Source organism: Rhinopithecus roxellana, chromosome 1 (genome assembly GCF_007565055.1).
Source record: "Rhinopithecus roxellana isolate Shanxi Qingling chromosome 1, ASM756505v1, whole genome shotgun sequence".
Taxonomy (NCBI): Eukaryota; Metazoa; Chordata; class Mammalia; order Primates; family Cercopithecidae; genus Rhinopithecus; species Rhinopithecus roxellana.
Genome location: NC_044549.1, coordinates 200933130 through 200953172, shown reverse-complemented (window position 1 = coordinate 200953172; position 20043 = coordinate 200933130). Strand labels below are relative to the sequence as shown.

The 20043-nt window shown below is 42.4% G+C and overlaps 1 protein-coding gene across 2 annotated transcripts in view; it reads right to left on the bottom strand.

Annotated features, from left to right (window-relative positions):
* The window catches only part of KLHL18 (kelch like family member 18), a 64145-nt gene that overhangs the window by 25382 nt on the left and 18720 nt on the right, over window positions 1-20043 (bottom strand). For both annotated transcript variants that reach the window (XM_010374757.2, XM_010374758.2), the window contains exons 2-3: window positions 4183-4313; window positions 1044-1184 (exon numbers count right to left, since the gene is read on the bottom strand). In XM_010374757.2, coding sequence (XP_010373059.2) covers window positions 1044-1184; window positions 4183-4313 — 272 coding nt within the window. The remainder of the gene's footprint in view (window positions 1-1043; window positions 1185-4182; window positions 4314-20043) is intronic.

Here is a 20043-nt window from a genome sequence, read left to right as displayed (position 1 = left end):
GGTTCCTCCTGCCTGTGTGTGGCCCAGCACTAACCTGCATCCCCAAACCTCTGCTGGTTAAAAGGCCTTTATCGTATAACTAAGAGCTCTGGCTCTTGAGGGGGAGGGAGAGGCTTCTTAACTGCTTAGGCAGAAGGTCATAGGAGATCCACAGGGCCCACTGCCAAGCACTGGAAATAGGTGGGGGTATAATCCATGGTCCCAACCATAAAAGTGCATACAATGATAGTTCCCAGTGGACTAAGGAGGATAGAGAATTCCAGGAAGTGAAATTTGGGTAGGTTCTTAAATAACCGAAGTATGAAAAAGAAGGTCAAGAAATTAAAAGAGGGCCGGGAGCAGTGGCTCACGCCTGTAATCCCAGCACTTTGGGAGGCCAAGGTGGGCAGACTGCTTGAGCCCAGGAGTTTGAGACCAGCCTGGGCAACATGGCAGAACCCCATCTCTACCAAAAAAATTACAAAATTTAGCCAGGTATGGTGGCACGTGCCTGTAGTTCCAGCTACTTGCCAGGCTGAGGTGGGAGGATTGCTGAACATGGGAGGCAGAGGTTGCAGTGAGGCGAGATCACACTACTGCACTCCAGCCTGGGTGACAGAGCAAGATCTTGTCTCAAAAAAAAAAAAAAAAAAAAAAAAGAAGAAGAAAAAGAAAAGAAAGGAAATTCAGAGGGTAAAGTGTAAAGTACCTAAACAAAGATGGAGATGGCTATGGAATAGTTGGGGAGCATTGCACAAATCAGTTTGGTGAGAAATCAGCTAAATTAGTGGCTGGTGAGATTGCAGAGGGAGGAACAGAAGATGCACACGTCAAGAGAAGGGAAAGGGCAGGTTGGACTATGTAAATCATGTTCTGAAAAAGTTCATCTCAAAGAAGTGGGCACTGCTACACACTGATTTCAAGAAATGTAAGCGCTGCAGAATAACTTTTCCAGATCACTCCCTTCATAAATCTATATATGGTCCCAAGAACTCAGCAAACTGGTGCAAGATTCCAGAAATGAAATAGTCATGTTCTCCACCAGGCCCACCACATCACCTCACCGTTCTCGGAGGAATGTGCAGCAGGCGTCTTTGATGCTCTGCAGCTGCAGGAAGCTCGCCCCCATCAGCAATGACTGGACATTTTGCTGGTCAATGGCAAGGTTGCCATTGTAAGCAAAGTTGATCAGAGCCTCCAGAGCACTAGAGGAAAGAGGGAAAGCTGTGAGATGCTCTTCAGAGACAAGTCTTGGCCCACAGGAGACTCAGGCCCTAAATGAACTGACAATACTTAGCCCAGGCCCTTCGAGAATCTAATGGAGTAACTACTTCACCATAGCCTAAAACTCATTCTACCAAGTTGTCTTCATTGCCCTACAGAAAATTCTGAAAAAGAGAACACAATCACCTACAATTTCACTACTGAAAAAGTCAACACTGGTTATTTTTCTACATTCATTTTTAGTCCCTGATTGCCTACATGCAAGAATTATATGGATATAATCAAAAATACTTATCAAGCCCTTTCCCATGTTGCTACACTACCTTCATGTTTATTGTTTTTAGTGGCTGCTATATAATATTTCAACATGCAAATATGCTATCATTTATTTCCTTTATTGGTAAGCATAATAGCTATTACCATCTTATTGCTGTTAGAACGTTTTTGAATTATTTCTTTGGGGTAAATTTCTAGAATGAGATTTCTAACATTTTTTCTGCTTTCAACTCACACTGAAAATGAAATCCAAATTTCATCTACAGGGCTGTAGGCGCTCTGGTCCCTCTCCATCTGTCTGTCCTCCTCACCTCCACTTTCTCCCTTTCTCACTTGATTCCAACATTCTGAACATATTCTTACCTCAGGGCCTTTGCAATGACTCCTCCCTGTTTGGAGGACTCTTCCCCCAGATGGCTCACTCCCTCACTTCAATTAAGATGTCTCAGCTCAAATGCCACCTCATGACAGGGGCCTTCCCTGATCACTCCAAAATAGCACAGCCTCCACCATCCTTCACTAGCCTTTACTCTGCTTTACTTTTCTCATATCACTTTCACTCTTAGCCATACCATGCATGTATTTGGTGACTGCCAAAGCACTACTAGAAAGCTGGTAGGGGCAGGGCGCTGTGGCTCACGCCTGTAATTCCAGCACTTTGGGAGGCCGAGGCGGGTGGATCACCTGAGGTCAGGAGTTCGAGACCAGTCTAGCCAATATGGCAAAACCCTGTGTCTACTAAAAATACAAAAATTAGCCGGGCGAGGTGGCATGCACCTATAGTCCCAGCTACTTGAGAGACTGAGGGAGGAGAATTGCTTGAACCCAGGAGGTGGAGGTTGTTGCAGTGAACGGAGATCATGTCATTGCATTCTAGCCTGGGCGACAGAGACTCCATCTCAAAAAAGAAAAAAGCAGGTGCCTGTAATCCCAGCTACTCATGGGAGGCTGAGGCAGTAGAATCGCTTGAACCTGGGAGATGGAGGTTGCAGTGAGCCCAGACTGCACCACTGCACTTCAGCCTGGGTGCCAAGAGTGAGACTCCATCCCCCGCTGCAAAAAATAAAAATAAAAAAATGAAAGTTGGCAGAATGAGAAGAGGTGCTGTTTTCTCACTGTTATACCCCAGATATACGACAGAGCTATGCTCATTATGGATGTTCAGGCAATCTCTGTTAAATGAAGCTCCTGGACTATTCATGGGACGAGCATGCCTCCTTCAGACACACACTTCAGAGAAGAGGAGGGCACAACTGCCCTTGGACACCTTACTTCTATGTCTTTCCTCATAAGTAACTGGCCTAAGATTTCTTTCTTTCTTTTTTAAGAGTCAAGGTCTTACTCTGTTGACCAGGCTGGAGTGTAGTGGTGTAATCACAGCTCACTGCAGCCTTGACTTCCTCGGCTCACCTCCCACCTCAGCTTTCTTTTTTTTTTTTTTTTTTTGACGGAGTCTCGCTCTGTCGCCCAGGCTAGAGTGCAGTGGCCGGATCTCAGCTCACAGCAAGCTCCGCCTCCCGGGTTCACGCCATTCTCCTGCCTCAGCCTCCCGACTAGCTGGGACTACAGGCGCCCACCACCTCGCCCGGCTAGTTTTTTGTATTTTTTTAGTAGAGACGGGGTTTCACCGTGTTAGTCAGGATGGTCTCGATCTCCTGACCTCGTGATCCACCCGTCTTGGCCTCCCAAAGTGCTGGGATTACAGGCTTGAGCCACCGTGCCCGGCCCTACCTCAGCTTTCTAAGTAGCTGAGACTACAGGTGTGCACCACCAGCGTCCAGCCAATTAAAAAAAATTTTTTTTATACAGATGTTGTCTAAGCCGGTCTTGAACTCCTGGCCTCAAGTAATCCTCCCACCTTGACCTCCCAAATTGTTGGGATTTCAGGCATGAGTCACCTTGCCTGGCCTGATCTGAGATTTCTACTTTGCCATAGGTATATAAATCCTCTTCCGGTATCGGGGCAGATCACCTTCGATCATCCAGAGGGTAACACACAGTCTCCTAGCTCTTTTCTCCCTAGTTGTCACCACTGTCAGATTAAGAGGTTGGGCAATAACTGACTTCCAGCTAAGGGGATAACCTTGGGCTTGATCTCCTTGAGCTTCAATTTTCTGAACCATGAAATAACCATAAAATCTGCCACCTTCTAGATCTGTGTTGTCCAATATAGTAGCCATCAGCCACATGTGACTATTTAACTTTAAAATTAAATTGATTAAAATTAAGCAAAATTTAAAATTCAATTCTTCAGTCCCACTAGTCATATTTCAAGTGTGGCTACCATTTTGGGCAGTACAAATAGAAAGAACATTCGCATCACTGCAGAAACCTCCAGTGGACAACACTGTTCTAGACTGATAAGAAGGGATGTGAATGAAGACACTTATTTAAAGAACTACTTTGTCAGCTAAAATGACTAGCCCAGAAAAGTGCAGAGAATAATATACTACCACTCTTAAACCCAGCCCCATTAAATGTATTTCTCTTATAGTAGGGTAAAACCAGCATCAAAACTCCCGTCATTGTAACCCTATCTCAGACCACTGGCTGAGGTTCTAATCTGCTTATTAATCACTTACTATTTGTCTGGAGCTAGGCTACTAGACACTGTGTCCTGCCGCAGGTCCTCAACGGAACCGTGCACAGGCTGAAACTGCACCTGGAAAGCAGCCTGCGAAACCTAATGGTGGGATTCAGTACCTTGGGTCCATTCCTTGCATTACAATCTCATCCTGCTTGCACTCCATCATGTCATTTGTAAACATAGCATGGAAATATGGGATTGAGGCTGCTAAGACGATCCGGTGAGCACTGAATTTGTGGTCCCCAATCTGTGGGCAAAGTAAAATACAAAGACAGATATTGAGGAATGAAAAAAAACAAAACAAAACAAAAAAAAACAAACCCACCTCCCTCGGCAGCATACCCCACTGCCCATTGCAACGGTGTTGAAGGCATTCCAGGGCATGGAGGCCAAGGCTTAGCATGATGACCCTGAAGTATTTTAAATGCAATATACTCAGTTACAGTAGAAGAATGTAAACAACACATTTTAATGAAGTGTTAAAACAGCTAAAAAATTTATGCCTGAATGTTTCATGTAATCATTTTTGTTTATATGGTAGTCTCCAATGCACCCCTTTCAGCTACTCCACCAACTCAAATACCTGATTCCTGTAACACTTTATCCCAACCTCAGGCAGATGGACTAGACAAACAGTCCAAGAATGCTGGTGCTCCTAAAAGTATGCTCCTCAAGAAGAGTAAATATGTAGTGATGGGGCCGGGGGGCGGTGGGGGCATGAGAAGATACACTGGTGTTGTGGACTGGCTGCTGCTCTGTGTGGTTAGCAGGGACAGAGGCCAACTCTTCCTCCAATAAGTGTCAAATCCTCACTGACGCACCCTTAGCCTAAGGAATTCTATAAAGTGTTTTCCAACTATCTGTCAAAAGGCTCTTCCCTTCAATAAGCCATTTATAGCTCCAAGCTATATAAACATTTTCACTTAAGAACTTTCTATTCTCCAGGAAGAACAAAACAGTCCTTTTTTCCTTTTCATTAGGTTCCACATCAGTGAAATGCCAGAGAATCTCACTATCTGATGCTCATCTCTTTGTGTCATGTTTATCCAAGGATTTGAGGTTGGAAGATGGAATCCTTGGATAAAGAGGCGTGAGCCACTGCACCAGCCTCTACTCAAATTTCTTAAAGTTATTCTATGAGGTTTATTACAAAAGAAAAAAACAACAACTAGCAGTCTCTGTTTTCTTGATTCCTTGCCCCTGATTCCTACTCCCAGGGGCAACCTCTTGCTTCTAGGACTTTTCTCCATCTTTCTAAATAATATGCTTACATATTACTTGTTGACTTTTCACTTTGAGTTATTCCCTGTGGTACCCAACCTCTAAATAGCTCCCAGTAAATGCTGACTCTTGGTATTCACACCCTTGCGTGGTCCCCTCCCACAACATGTCAGGGTTGGTCTATGTGACCAACAGAATATAGCAGAAGTGATGATGGTATGTCACATTCAAAGCTAGGTCATAAAAGGCACTGAACTTCTTCTTACCCTGTTCTTCTGGATCACTTGCTCTAAGAGAAGCTAAATAACATATCCTTAAGAGAGGCCCATATGAAGAGGATTAAAGCCTTCTACGGCTACCTGAGTGAGCTTGGAAGAACAGCTCCAGTCAAGCCTTCAGATGACAGCAACTTTGTGAGAAATGTCTAAGCTGCTTCTGAACACGTAGCCTGCAGAAACTGTGAGATAATAAATACTTGTTTTAAGTCACTAAATTTTGGGCCGGGCGCAGGGTGGTCATGGATGTAACCCCAGTACTTTGGGAGGCCAAGGAAGGTGGATCACTTGAGGGTGGATCAGGAGTTTGAGAGCAGCTTGGGCAACATGGTGAAACCCTGTCTCTACAATAAATACAAAAATTAGCTGGGCATGGTGGTGCATGCCTGTAATCCCAGTTACTTGGGTCACTGACACAGGAGAGTCGCTTGAACCTGGGAGGCAGAAGCTGCAGTGAGCCAAGATCATGCCACTGCACTCCTGCCTGGGCTGGAGTCTCAAAAACAAAAAAGTCACAAATTTTGGGGTAGTTTGTTACGTGGCAAAAGATAACTATTATATTACTAATCTAATTCCTATTATGGAAGATTAAGAATTTGTCCTGATACCTTTCTTCATGTACTACCCCATACACTCTCCTTATCTTTCCAATATGATTAGGTCAAATTTTGGTTAAATTAATATGAAGAGTTGCATTAAGTCTATGCAAATGTTATTTGTAGCCAAGCCATGCTGTACACTGTGAGTATACTTCCTTTTTGTATAATTTTTCTTTTCCCTGGAGCACAACACTCTGGTTAATATATTCAGTCAAGTACTCTATCAGTTGTTTAAGTTGTCTGTTTTTTTTTTTTTTTTTTTTTTTTGAGACGGAGTCTTGCTCTGTCGCCCAGGCTGGAGTGCAGTGGCCGGATCTCAGCTCACTGCAACCTCCGCCTCCCGGGTTCACGCCATTCTCCTGCCTCAGCCTCCCGAGTAGCTGGGACCACAGGCGCCCGCGACCTCGCCCGGCTAATTTTTTTTTTTTTTTGTATTTTTAGTAGAGACGAGGTTTCACCGTGTTAGCCAGGATGGTCTCGATCTCCTGACCTCGTGATCCGCCCGTCTCGGCCTCCCAAAGTGCTGGGATTACAGGCTTGAGCCACCGCGCCCGGCCAAGTTGTCTGTTTCTTGAGACATTATCTACTGGAACTCTTCCTGGGAATTCTGTTTCCCTCACCTATATTGACATCCCCGTTTCCTGAACCCCACTTAGTCCTCTTTCTTATTTATTTACTTGTTCTGGTAGAAAGCATCTTCTAGGCTAGGTGTGGTGGCTCACACCTGTAATCTCAGCACTTTGTGAGCTTGAGGCAGGTGGATCACCTGAGGTCAGGAGTTCAAGACCAGCCTGGCCAACATGGTGAAAACCCATCTCTACTAAAAATGCAAAAAATTAGCCCGGCGTGGTGGCGGGTGCCTGTAGTACCAGGTACTCGAGGTGCTGAGGCAGGAGAATTGCTTGAACCTGGGAGGCGGAGGTTGCAGTGAGCTGAGATCACACCATTGCACTCCAGCCTGGGCAAGATGAATAAGACTCCACCTCAAACAAATAAAAATGTGTCTTCTAGCAGAGCTTCATAAGAAGGGGTCTATGTACAATGTCTGAAAATATCTTTACTACCCTCAAGCTTAGACAATAATTTAGTTGGTTAAAAAATTCAAAGTTTAGACTTTTTTCCTGTCAAAATTTTGAAAGTATTGCTCCACTGTCTTCTAGTTCTTTGTTTTTAGAGATGGGGTCTTACTCTGTCTCCCAGGCTGGACTTGAATTCCTGAGCTCAAGCAATCCTCCTGCCTCAGTCTCCTGAATAGTTGAGACTACAGGCATGTCAGTGTGCACCTGGCTATGTTTTTTTTTTTCTTTAAAGTACGTGTGTGTGTGTGTGTGTGTGTGTGTGTGTGTGTGTGTGTGTGTGTATTTGTAGAGACAGGTCCTGCTTTGTTGCTCAGGCTGTTCTTGAACTGGCTTCAAGCGATCCTCCCATCTCAGCCTCTCAAAGTGCTAGGATTACAGGTGTGAGTCACCATACCTGGCCTACTTTGTTGTTATTGAGAAATTGAATGCTATTTTGAATCCTAACTCTAAGCATGTAACTGTGCTCTCTAGAAGCCTTTAGGATTTTCTCTTTATTCTTTTTTTTTTTTTTTTTTTTTGAGACGGAGTCTTGCTCTGCCACCCAGGCTGGAGTGCAGTGGCCGAATCTCAGCTCACTGCAAGCTCTGCCTCCCGGGTTTACGCCATTCTCCTGCCTCAGCCTCCCGAGTAGCTGGGACTACAGGCGCCCGCCTCGTCGCCCGGCTAGTTTTTTGTATTGTTTTAAGTAGAGACAGGGTTTCACCGTATTAGCCAGGATGGTCTCGATCTCCTGACCTCGTGATCCGCCCGTCTCGGCCTCCCAAAGTGCTGGGATTACAGGCTTGAGCCACCGCGCCCGGCCCCTCTTTATTCTTTTTTTTTTTTTTTTTTTTTTTTTTTGAGACGGAGTCTCGCTCTGTTGCCCAGGCTGGAGTGCAGTGGCCAGATCTCAGCTCACTGCAAGCTCCGCCTCCCGGGTTCACGCCATTCTCCTGCCTCAGCCTCCCCAGTAGCTGGGACTACAGGCGCCCGCCACCTCGCCCGGCTAGTTTTTTGTATTTTTTAGTAGAGACAGGGTTTCACCGTGTTAGCCAGGATGGTCTCGATCTCCTGACCTCGTGATCCGCCCGTCTCGGCCTCCCAAAGTGCTGGGATTACAGGCTTGAGCCACCGCGCCCGGCCCTATTCTTATAGTTCTAAAATTTCACAGTGTTGTATCTTGGTATTGGTTTTCTTTTATTGTGCTGTATCAATCTACAGACATTATTTCAGTTCTGGAAAAATCCCTTCACACTATTTCTTTGATAATTTCCTCCCTTCTATTGTAATTTTTTCTCCTCAGAAATTTCTATTAGTTATGTGTTAGATTTCTTGGAATAATCCTCTAATTTTCTTATTGTTCTTCCCTACTTTCCATCTCTTTCATTTGGTCTATCAGTGAGGAAACTTCCTCAACCCTACTTACAATCTTTCTGTGTTGTAGGTTTTTATATTGGCTATCGTATTTTTAATTTTCTAGAGGTCTTGTTTTCAAAAGCTTCCTTTTTAAAAGAATCTTGTTCATCTTTCATGAATGCAATATTTTCTCAAATCTCTCCTGAGATATTATACAGTTACAACTTTTTTTTTCCTTCTTTATCTCTGCTTTTACTGTTTCCTGAGATATTTTCTCTCCCAATTGTTTTGATCTCTGTCTTCTATGTTAGAGATTTTCTTTAAATGTCTGGTGACACTTGGCTAGGGGGTAGGATTGTCGATTTGTGGGCTTCATATTAGGGTGATCAGGCAAGAATCAGCCATTTGACTGAAGACCCCTGGAAGTAGTCAGTATCTTTAGGACTTTTTCTCTGGAGTTAATTTTATCAGAGCAGGATCTTCCAATCTCTTGCAGGGAAATATCTGTCAGCCTACAGATATTCTGGAAACTGGGTGTAAGAGGGGGATGGTTCTACCATACACTACTGATAACTCGTATCTTAAAGCCCTTATTTTCAGTTTTGCTCCATATTGCACCCCTCTCCTATGCTTGGTGTGCCTGATGCGGAGCCTCTGGTTCAGTATCTAAGACTACATTTCCTACCTCCTGAGAGAGTGGGGGAGGGGGTGCAGGCATCTAATTGCCTTTCATATAGACTTCCAAGTAATCTTCCTGTTTTCAGTATTTGGTATCTTCAATTCTGGAACTATTCCAGGGTTCTACATTAGAAATCCTCTCAGTTTGTCCCCCTGGGAGGCACTTTCAGTTCCTCTGGCCCACTAAGTCTTCCACACATGCTCTCTGGCTTTAATATTCCATTGATTTCTCATTTGCTGATATGTCTTTCCCCTCTTACTACTATTTTAATGGGGTTATGGAGGGGAATGAAAGTTAAGTGTGTATTCAATTGGCTGTGTTTAACTGCTGTGCATTTATTTTTCATCTAGAAAATAAACAGAAGACAAAAGAACAAGCTGTATGTGCACTAAGAGCGTGACCTGGTTTCAAAAGAAAAAGAAAAAGAAAAAAAAAACAGCTACAGAGAAGATAGGCCTATCTTGGGATATGTTAGCCTGATTACATTTGAGTCTGTATTTAGCTAAGGTGAACAACAAATTGGACCTTGTCTAGATGAGGAAGACCAAGATGGGCAAGAGTATGAAAGCTATATCTTATAAGGAATAGCTGAAGGATAGTCCAGTAAAGATAATTTAGGAGGAACATGATGGTTGTCGTCAAATCCTAGAAGGGCTATCACATGGATTAGGACAGATCTAGAAAATTACAGAAAGGCAGATTTTCGTTTATCATAAAGAATAAGAGCTTAGAATACTTAGGAGGGTCCTGGACTGGTTTTAAAACTATTAAGTGACTACTTAGAGACCTTCCAATTCTACAATCCTGTGGTACTACACTTTTGTGAAAAGCTTTTAAAAACCCAAACACTCTATTTGTAATCTCAGTTTTTACATGTCTTGTTTTTTGCTGGGCACAATGGCTTATGCCTATAATTCCAGCTCTTTGGGATGCTAAGGTGGGAAGGTTTCCTGAGGCAGGGAGTTTTCAAGACAAGCCTGGGCAACACAGCAAGACCCCATCTCTACAAAAAACTAGCCAGGCATGGTGGTGCATGCTTGGGAAGATGGTTTGAGTCCAGGAGTTCAAGGTTGCAGTGAACTATAATTGTCACTGCACTCCAGCCTGGGCAACAGAGCAAGAGAATGTCTCAAAAAATAAAAAATAAAATGTCACTTTAAAAAAAAATGAGAGGATCATTTATTGAGCTCCTTTTGTATGCCATGGACTATGCCAAGTACCCATTCTGCACATTTTCTCATTTCAGTCCTCATAGCAACCCTCTGCAGCAGGCCAGTACTGTGAATCATGTTCTATAGATGAGAAAACCAAGATCTGGAAGTTAAGCAGCTCACCCAAAGTCAAGTAGCTATTACGTGAAGGCAAGGAATTATGCTTAGGTTGTTACTGGTGGAATTGGAGAGGGACCTAATACATAGCATACCTTCTCTCAGCTTGAGTTCTCAGTTAATTGATAAAAAAATTAAAACTAAAAAACCTACACATATGATAAAACCACATAGAATTAAATATACATATATACAGAATGAATAAAAGTAAAACTGAAGAAATCTGAATAAGATTAATGAATTATAATTATACCAATGTTAATATTCTAGTTGCAATATTGTACTTCCAGTTCCTCTGGCTTAATAGTTTTGCAAGATATTACCACAGGAGAAACTGGGCAAAAGGAACAAGTTGTGGGCATGGTAGTTCATGCCTGTAATCCCAGCACTTTGGGAGGCTGAGGTGGGAGGACTGCCTGGGTCCAGAAGTTTCAGACCAGTCTGGGCAATATGGCAAGACCATGTTTTTACAAAAAATAAAATAAGATAAATTAGCTGGGTGTAGTGGTGTGCACCTGTAGTCCCAGCTACTCAGGCAGCTGACACAGGAGGATTGCTTGAGCCTGGGAGTTCAAGGAAGTTATGATCACACCACTGCACTCCAGCCTGGGCAGCAAAGTGAGACCCTATCTCTATTTAAAAAACAAAAAATTAGGCCGGGCACGGTGGCTCGCACCTGTAATCCCAGCACTTTGGGAGTACGAGGCGGGCGGATCACGAGGTCGGAAGATCGAGACCATCCTGGCTAACACGGTGAAACCCCGTCTCTACTAAAAATACAAAAAATTAGCCGGGTGAAGTGGCGGGTGCCTGTAGTCCCAGCTATTCAGGAGGCTGAGGCAGGAGAATGGCGTGAACCTGGGAGGCGGAGCTTGCAGTGAGCCAAGATTGCACCATTGCACTCCAGCCTGGACGACAGAGCGAGACTCCAGCTCAAAAAATAAAATAAATAAAATAAAATAAAAGTATCAGGAAACCAGGGAACAGGCCTAAGGAAGAAATTCCAAGCTGACCAGGTCACTCTGTGGAGACAGAGTATGAACTGGAGGGACAGGAGTGGCAGCTAGGAGCACAGCCAGGAGACCACTGCCTGGTCCAGAGAGAGAAGAGCAGAGCTTGGCCTGGATGGTGGCAGTGGGAAAGGAGAAAAGAAGTCAGACTCAGGAAAGATGCTGACGTTAGAACTGCTGTGATCTGGTGACTGACTAGATGTGGGAGTGAGGGAAAAGAGGTGTCACGATGACTTCCAGGTTACCGGTGTGATCTGGCATGTGCAGGTGCCATATACTTAGATCAGGAACAACAGAGAAGGACAAAGTCAGGAGTAATGACCAAATAAAGTTTTGGACAAGCTGACACCGAGTGCCTGGGAGGCATCTAAACAGAGACTATGTAGAAAGTGGATGGCCGAGTCTGGAATACAAAGATAAGTCTGGGCTCAAATAACACTTTTGGAAATAACCAGTGAAGACAGAAAAAAAGATCACTTAGGGAGAGAACTTGAAGTGTGAAGAGAAGAGGCTATAAGACAGCCTTGAAGAACTTCAATATCTAAAGATCACCTAGTAGAGGATGTATCAGCAAAGACACAGAAGGGAGCTACAGAAAGGAAATGAGAAGAGAAGGGAGAGGTTTGGAGGTAGAAGACAGTGTAGGTCCAACAGACAGGCAATGTGGCATGGAGACTAGATGGAATCAGAAGGTCCTCACCAGCTCTGCTACCTCAGACAGGGCTGGTCACACAAATTCTGTTCCCTACCACAGGCAGGTGGGGCTCAGCATTCAAGCAGTAAAGCAGCCCGGCAAAATCTGAGTTGGGAGTAATCTGAGACAGATGTTTCCAAAGAAAGCAAAAGATATACCCAGAGAAGATTTCTCTTTGATGGAAAACATTTTGATACTATTGTTCCTACCTTCAGGAGCTCACAATGAATATAAATAAAGCATTAAGAACAGTTAAGTGAGCCGGGCGCGGTGGCTCAAGCCTGTGATCCCAGCACTTTGGGAGGCCGAGACGGGCGGATCACAAGGTCAGGAGATCGAGACCATCCTGGCTAATACGGTGAAACCCCGTCTCCACTAAAAATACAAAAAACTAGCCGGGCGAGGTGGCGGCGCCTGTAGTCCCAGCTACTCGGGAGGCTGAGGCAGGAGAATGGCGTGAACCCTGGGAGGCAGAGCTTGCAGTGAGCTGAAATCCGGCCACTCCACTCCAGCCTGGGCGACAGAGCGAGACTCCGTCTCAAAAAAAAAAAAAAAAAAAAAAAAAAAAAAAAAAAAAAGAACAGTTAAGTGCTCAGCCTGCATGGACAGAATGCCCTTGGGATCAGTGGGGTTAAGACCAAGCTTTAACGCAGTCACAAAGAACGTTTAAAGCGCATGATTAGTAGTAATCCATAATTTTTATTGAGGCACATATTTGAAACATAAAGGCCATGAAGCTGGTGGGTAAGAATAAGTCTATAAAATGGAGAAGCAGTAGGGAAGAATTAATCCCTAAAAAAGAATTAAAAGAATAAGGTATGCAGAACTGCCCTATCAGATGTCAACACTTATTATAAAGCAATAAAAATTAGGAAATTGTGGTACTGAAACAGACCAATTGAATAGAATAAGCAGTCAGAAATACATCTCATATATATGTAAACTTGATAAATGATAGAAATGGCATTGCAGATAATACTGGAAAAGAGAGTCCACTTAATAAATGGTGTTGGGACAACTAGTTATCCACATGGAAAAAAATCAAATTGAATTCCTGCTTCACATCACACTCCAAAATCAATTCCAGATAGAAAAAAGCCTTAATGGCCAGGTGCAGTGGCTCACGCCTATAATCCCAACACTTTGGGAGGCCGAGGTGGGAGGACTGCCTAAGCCCAGGAGTTTGGGATTGGCCTGGGCAACATGGCAAGACCTTGTCTCTATTTTTTTTTATAAAATACAAAAAAAGAAGAAAAAAAATCTTAAGCATTGAAGGCAAAACTTCAAAATTTTGGAAAAAATGTAGTAGGTCTTTTTGACCTTGAGATTAGGATTTCTTAAACAAGAATTCAAAAAGCATTAACCTTAAGAGAGAAGACTTCAATATTTGACTACAGTAAGATTAAGAACTTCTGTCCAGGCCAGGTGTGGTGGCTCATGCCTGTAATCCCAGCACTTTGGGAGGCTGAGGTAGGCAGATCACTTGAGGTCAGGAGTTCAAGACCAGCTTGGCCAACATGGTGAAACCCCATCTCTACCAAAAATATAAAAAATTAGCCGGGTGTGGTGGCATGCACCTGTAATCCCAGCTACTTGGGAGGCTGAAGCAGGAGAATGTTTGAACCCGGGAGGCTAAGGTTGCAGTGAGCCAGGATCTTGCCACTGCACTCCAGCCTGGGCGACAGAGCGAGACTCCATCTCAAAAAAAAAAGACAAGCTACAAGTGAGAAAAGATATTTGCAAACATAAAACCAACAAATAATTAGTATCCAGAGTACATAAAGGACTCCAATAAATCAACGAATCATAATTTGAAAAAAAAAAGTGAGCTTAAGACTTACCTAAAAGTAGGTATTTCATAGACAATGAAACAGAATGGCACAAAACAAAGGAAAAGATGATCAGTCTCAGTAATAATCAGGGAAATACGAGCATCACAATGCGATACAATTTCATATCCAGGAGAAGTCCAATTAGGAAGTCCAATTAGAAGGTATTATTATACCCAAAGCTGCTGATGATGTGGATGGACAGAAGAGCTCTTAAGCACGCTAGAATGTATGTAAATTTAAACAATTTCCACTGTGAAAAATAATGCCAATACTAACATGATCATGAAAAGTTGAACACACACATACTCAATGACCTAGCAATTTAACTCCTAGCTATATACCTTAGATGCATACGCTCCAGAAAATGTAATAAAATGTTTACATCACTAGTCAGAAAAGCAGAAAACTAAACAAAACAAAAGCCAACCTAAATAACTATTGAGAGGAGAATCCTAATTTCTGATATTCATATGATGGAACATAATTCATCAGTGAAAATGAATGAATTAAAAGCTACACACAACACAAAGTAAAATCCCCAAGGGCAGGAATCTGACCATGTCAAAAATTTTTCCTCTCTTACAATGATATGTACATTATGCAGTATTTGACACATAGAAAACAATATCTGTAAATTAGGAAAATAAACCCATGAATCCATCAAAGGTCCAACATGCTTGGAAATAGTCTATAGGTCAAAGAGGAAGTCTCTAAAAAAGGAAGGGAAATTTAAAAATACATTGAATGAACGAAAATGAAAATACAATATATCTAAAGCAGTGGTGAGATTATGACACTAAATGCTTACATTAGAAAAATCTCCAGTGAATAATCCAAACCACCTCTCCAAGGAACTAGAGAATAAACTCAAAGCAAGCAGAAGGAAGGAAATTAAAAGGAGCAGAAATCAATGAAATTAAAAACAGGAAAACAGTAAACTAATGAAACAAAAAGATGCTTCTTTGAAAATATCGATAAAATTGACAAAGACAGAAAAGACAAATCACGAATATAGGAATGAAACAGTCGATAATACTACAGACACTGCAATCATAAAAATGATAACAGGAGAATACGATGAACAACTCTACACATAAATTTGGCAACTGATGAAATGGAACAATTTCTTGAAAATGACAACTTACCCAAGATGGAGGAATAATTGAAAAGCCTTGTAACTAATAAGAAAACTAAATCTGTAATTTTAAAATGCTTGAAAAAGACATCTACAGGTTCAGATGGTTTCACTAGAGAATTCTACCAATTGTTTAAAATAGAATTAATACCAATTTTAAACAATCTCTTCCAGAAAATAGAAGATTAAGGGATAACTCCAAGTTCATTTTATGCACTATTACCCTAGTACCAAAACTAGACAGACAGTATAAAAAAAGAAAAGTATAGACCAATATCCCTCATGAATATAGATGCAAAAATCCTTAACAAAATATCAGCAAACAGAATTTAGCAATATATAAAAATAATTATATACCATGACCAAATAGGGTTTTATTCTGGGGTAAGGCAGACTTAATATTTGAAAATAAATCTATGTAATCCAGTATATTAATAGACTCAGGAAAAAAGAAGAAAAAAGAAGTGATACAACCCTCTCCATGCAAAAAAAAAACAAAAAAACAAAAAAAAAACACTTGACAAAATTCAGCACCCATCCATGATAAAAATTCTCAGAACACTAGGAATTGAGGGGAACTTCCTCAACTTGATAAAGAACATCTACAAAAAACTTCTAGTGTTCTAGAAAAACACTGAACGGTCGCCCCAAAGATGCTGAACATGGCAAGAATGTCCACTCTTACCACTGCTATTTAACACACTCTTGGAAGTTCTAGCAAGCTCAGTAAGGCAACAAAATGAAATAAAAGGAATACAAATCAGAAAATAAGAAATAAAACTATCTCTATTTGCTGATGACATGGGGTTTTTTTCTTTTTCCTTTTTCTTTGAAACAGCGTCTCCCTCTGTCGCCCAAGTTAAGAGTGCAGTGGTCCAATCTTAGTTCACTACAACCTCCACCTCCTTGGCTCACACTATCCTCCCACCTCAGCCTCCTGAGTAGTTGGGACTACAGGTGCGCACCACCACACCCAGCTAATTTTTGTATTTTTTGTAGAGATGGGATTTCATTATGTTGCCCAAGTTGGTCTTGAACTTGTGAGCTCGAGCGATCCACCCGCCTCGGCCTCCCAAAGTGTTGGGATTACAAGTGTGAGCCACGGTGCCCGGCCTGACATTATGGTTTATGTAGAAAATCCAAAGCAGTCTGCAGAAAAACAAATAACCCTAGAACTAATAAGTGAGTTCAGCAAAATTACAAGACACAAGATCAACATACAAAAATCAGTTGTTTTCCATATACCAGCAAGTAACACATGGTAACCAAAATTTAAAATAAAATTATATTTACAATCACTAAAAAAATTAAATACTTATGTGTAAATCTTAACAAACCAATGTACAGGACTTGTGTGTCTTGCTCTGTTGCCCAGGCTAGAGCGCAGTGCCATAATCATAGCTCACTATCACCTCAAACTCCTGGGCTCATGCAATCCTCCTACCTCAGCCTCCCAAGTAGCTAGGACTACAAGATGTGCACCACCATGCCCAGCTAATTCTTTATTTTGGAGACATGTAGTCTTGCTATGTTGCCCAGGCTAATCTTGAATTCTTGGCCTCAACTGATCCTCCCACCTTGGCCTCCCAAAGTGCTGGAATTACAGGCAAGATTGCTTTTATAGCTATAGATGATATTATTCTAAAATTTATATGAAAGACAAAGGAACCTGAATAGCTAAAACAATTTCAAATGAGAAGAATAAAGTGCAAATGGCCAATAAGCACATGAAAAGATGTTCAACATTGTTAGCCATTGTATGTGTGCATGTAGAGATAGGGGATATAAGGAAAATCTCTGTACCTTTCACTCAATTTTGCTGTGAAACTAAAACTGCCCTAAAAAAATAAAAGTTGAACTTTGGGAGGCTGAGGAGGGAGAATCACTTCAGGCTAGCAGTTTGAGACCAGACTGAGCAACATAGGATAGAGCTCATCTCTACAAAAATAAAAATAAAAGTTAGTTGGGCATAGTGGCCTATGCCCGTAGTCCTAGCTACTTGGGAGGCTGAGGCAGGAGGATCACTTGAGCCCAGGAGTTTGAGGTTGCAGTGAGTTACGATCGTGTCACTGCACTCCAGCCTAGGTGACAGAGTGAGGCCATGTCTCAAAAAATAATGACGATAATAAAATAAATAAAAGTCCATTTAAAAAGGGAATGAAATTCTGGTCAGTGGCTAATGTCTATAATCCCAAGATAGGAGTCCAAGACAGGAGAATTGCTTGAGCCCTGGAGTTAGAAGCCAGCCTAGGTGACAGAACGAGAGCTTACCTATAAAGCTGCTAAGCCCTGAGCCTTAAAGGAAAGGATGACACCAGCTGCCAGTCTTTTGGTTGTACAAGAAGATAAGGACAATGAAAACTTTTTCTGGATTGGTTCCTTTGATGTTTTGTCACGGAAGTCAGGAAGTGCCTTGCCAGTAAGGGATGGTCTTTTAAAGTTCTTTGATATTGGACAATGCCCTTGGCCATCTGGAACCCCAAGAATTCAACTATGAAGGCATCAAAGTGGTCTATCTGCCCCCAAACACAATGTCTCTAACTCAGCCTCTAAATCAGGGTGTCACAGGACCTTTGAAGCTCATTACACACAGTACTCTATGGAAAGGATTGTCAATGCTATGGAAGACAGCCCTAGCACAGAGAACATCATGAAAGTCTGGAAGGATTATAGCATGGAAGATGCCATCATTGTTATAGAAAAAGCTGTGAAAGCCATCAAGACTGAAACAGTAAGTTCCTACTGGAGAAAGCTGTTCAGCTGTTGTGCATGACCTCACAGGATTTATGACATAGCCAATCATGAAAGAGATTGTGAATATGGCCAAAAGTTGAGGGGTGAAGAGTTTCAAGATACAGATCTTTGAGAAATTAAACAGCTAATTGATATTATACCTGAGGAATTAACAGAAGACAACTTGATAGAGATGAGAGCTCCCAAACCAGTGCTGGAAAACAAGGAAGATATACAAGAAGCAGTGCCAGAAAACAAACTGACATTAGACAACTTGGCAAAAGAGTTTCAATTATTCAAGGTTTCTTTTATGACATGGACTCTTCTATGATACCAGCACTGAAACTAAAACAAATGGTGGAAAAAGAATTGGTACCATATAGAAAAGTTTTGGAGAAATGAAAAAGCAAAAAGTCAGACAGAAATGACAATGCACAGTTGACCCTTGAACAACATAGGCTTGAACAGTGCAGGTTCATTTGTATACAGATTGTCTTCTGCCTCTGACACCAGGGACAGCAAGACCAACCCTTGTCCTTCCTCCTCCCAGACTACTCAATGTGAAGATGATGATGATGATGATGAAGACCTTTATGATGATCCACTTCCACTTAATGAATAGTAAATATATTTTCTCTTCCTTATTTATTTATTTGAGACAGAATCTAGCTCTGTCGCCCAGGCTGGAGTGCAGTGGTGCGATCTTGGCTCACTGCAACCTCCGCCTCCCGGGTTCAAGCGATTCTCCTACCTCAGGCTCCCAAGTATCTGGGACTACAGGTGCGTGCCACCACACCCAGCTAATTTTTGTATTTTCAGTAGAGACGGGGTCTCACCATGTTGGCCAGGATGGTCTTGATCTCTTGACCTCATGATCTGCCCACTTCAGCCTCCCAAAGTGCTGGGATTACAAACATGAGCTACCACGCCCAGCCGATGAGTTTTTTTTTTTTTTTTTGAGACGGAGTCTTGCTCTGTCGCCCAGGCTGGAGTGCTGTGGCCGGATCTCAGCTCACTGCAAGCTCCGCCTCCCGGGTTCACGTCATTCTCCTGCCTCAGCCTCCCGGGTAGCTGGGACTACAGGCGCCGCCACCTCACCTGGCTAGTTTTTTTTTTTGTAGTTTTTAGTAGAGACAGGGTTTCACCGTGTTAGCCAGGATGGTCTCGATCTCCTGACCTCGTGATCCGCCCGTCTCGGCCTCCCAAAGTGCTAGGATTACAGGCTTGAGCCACCGCGCCCGGCCTGATGAGTTTTTAAATAACACTTTCTTTTATCTAATTTCCTTTATCATAAGAATACAGTATATAATACACATAACATACAAAATATGTGTTGTTAATAAGCTGAGCACGAAGGTTCACACCTGTAATCCCACTGCTTTAGGCAGCTGAGGCAGAAGGACTGCTTGAGTTCAAGACTAGCCTGGGCATCATGGCAAGATCCCGTCTCTGCAAAAAATAAAAAACTCAGCTGGGTGTGGTAGTGGTAGGGTGCACCTGGCGTCCCAACTGCTTGGGAGGCTGAGGTGAGAGAATTGCTTGAGCTTGGGAGGTCGAAGCTGCAGTGAGCTATGATCATGCCACTGCACTTCCAGCCTGGATGACAGAGCAACACCCTATCTCAAAAAAAAAAAAAAAAAAGAAAAAGAAAAAAAAAAGAAGAAGAAACAACAAAACAAAGTTAATTGACTGTTTATATTATCTGTAAGGTTTCCTTCTACTCAACAGCAGGCTATTACTAATTATGATTTTGGGAAGTCATAAGTTGCACTTTGATTTTTGACAGGGGGCAGGGGTCAACATTCCAACTCCCACATTGTTCAAGGGTCAACTATATAGCCACAGTAAGACTGTGTCATATTGGTGAAGGGACAGGAACAAAGAACAATGGAACAGAATAGAGAACCCAGAGGTAACCTCACACAAGAATGGCTAGGTGCTTATTGACAAAGGTACAAAAGCATTTAGAGGGAGAAAAGAGTTTCTTCAACTATCAATGGGGCTGGAGCAACTGGATATCCATATGCAAAAAAAAAAAAAAAAAAAAAAGAACTTCA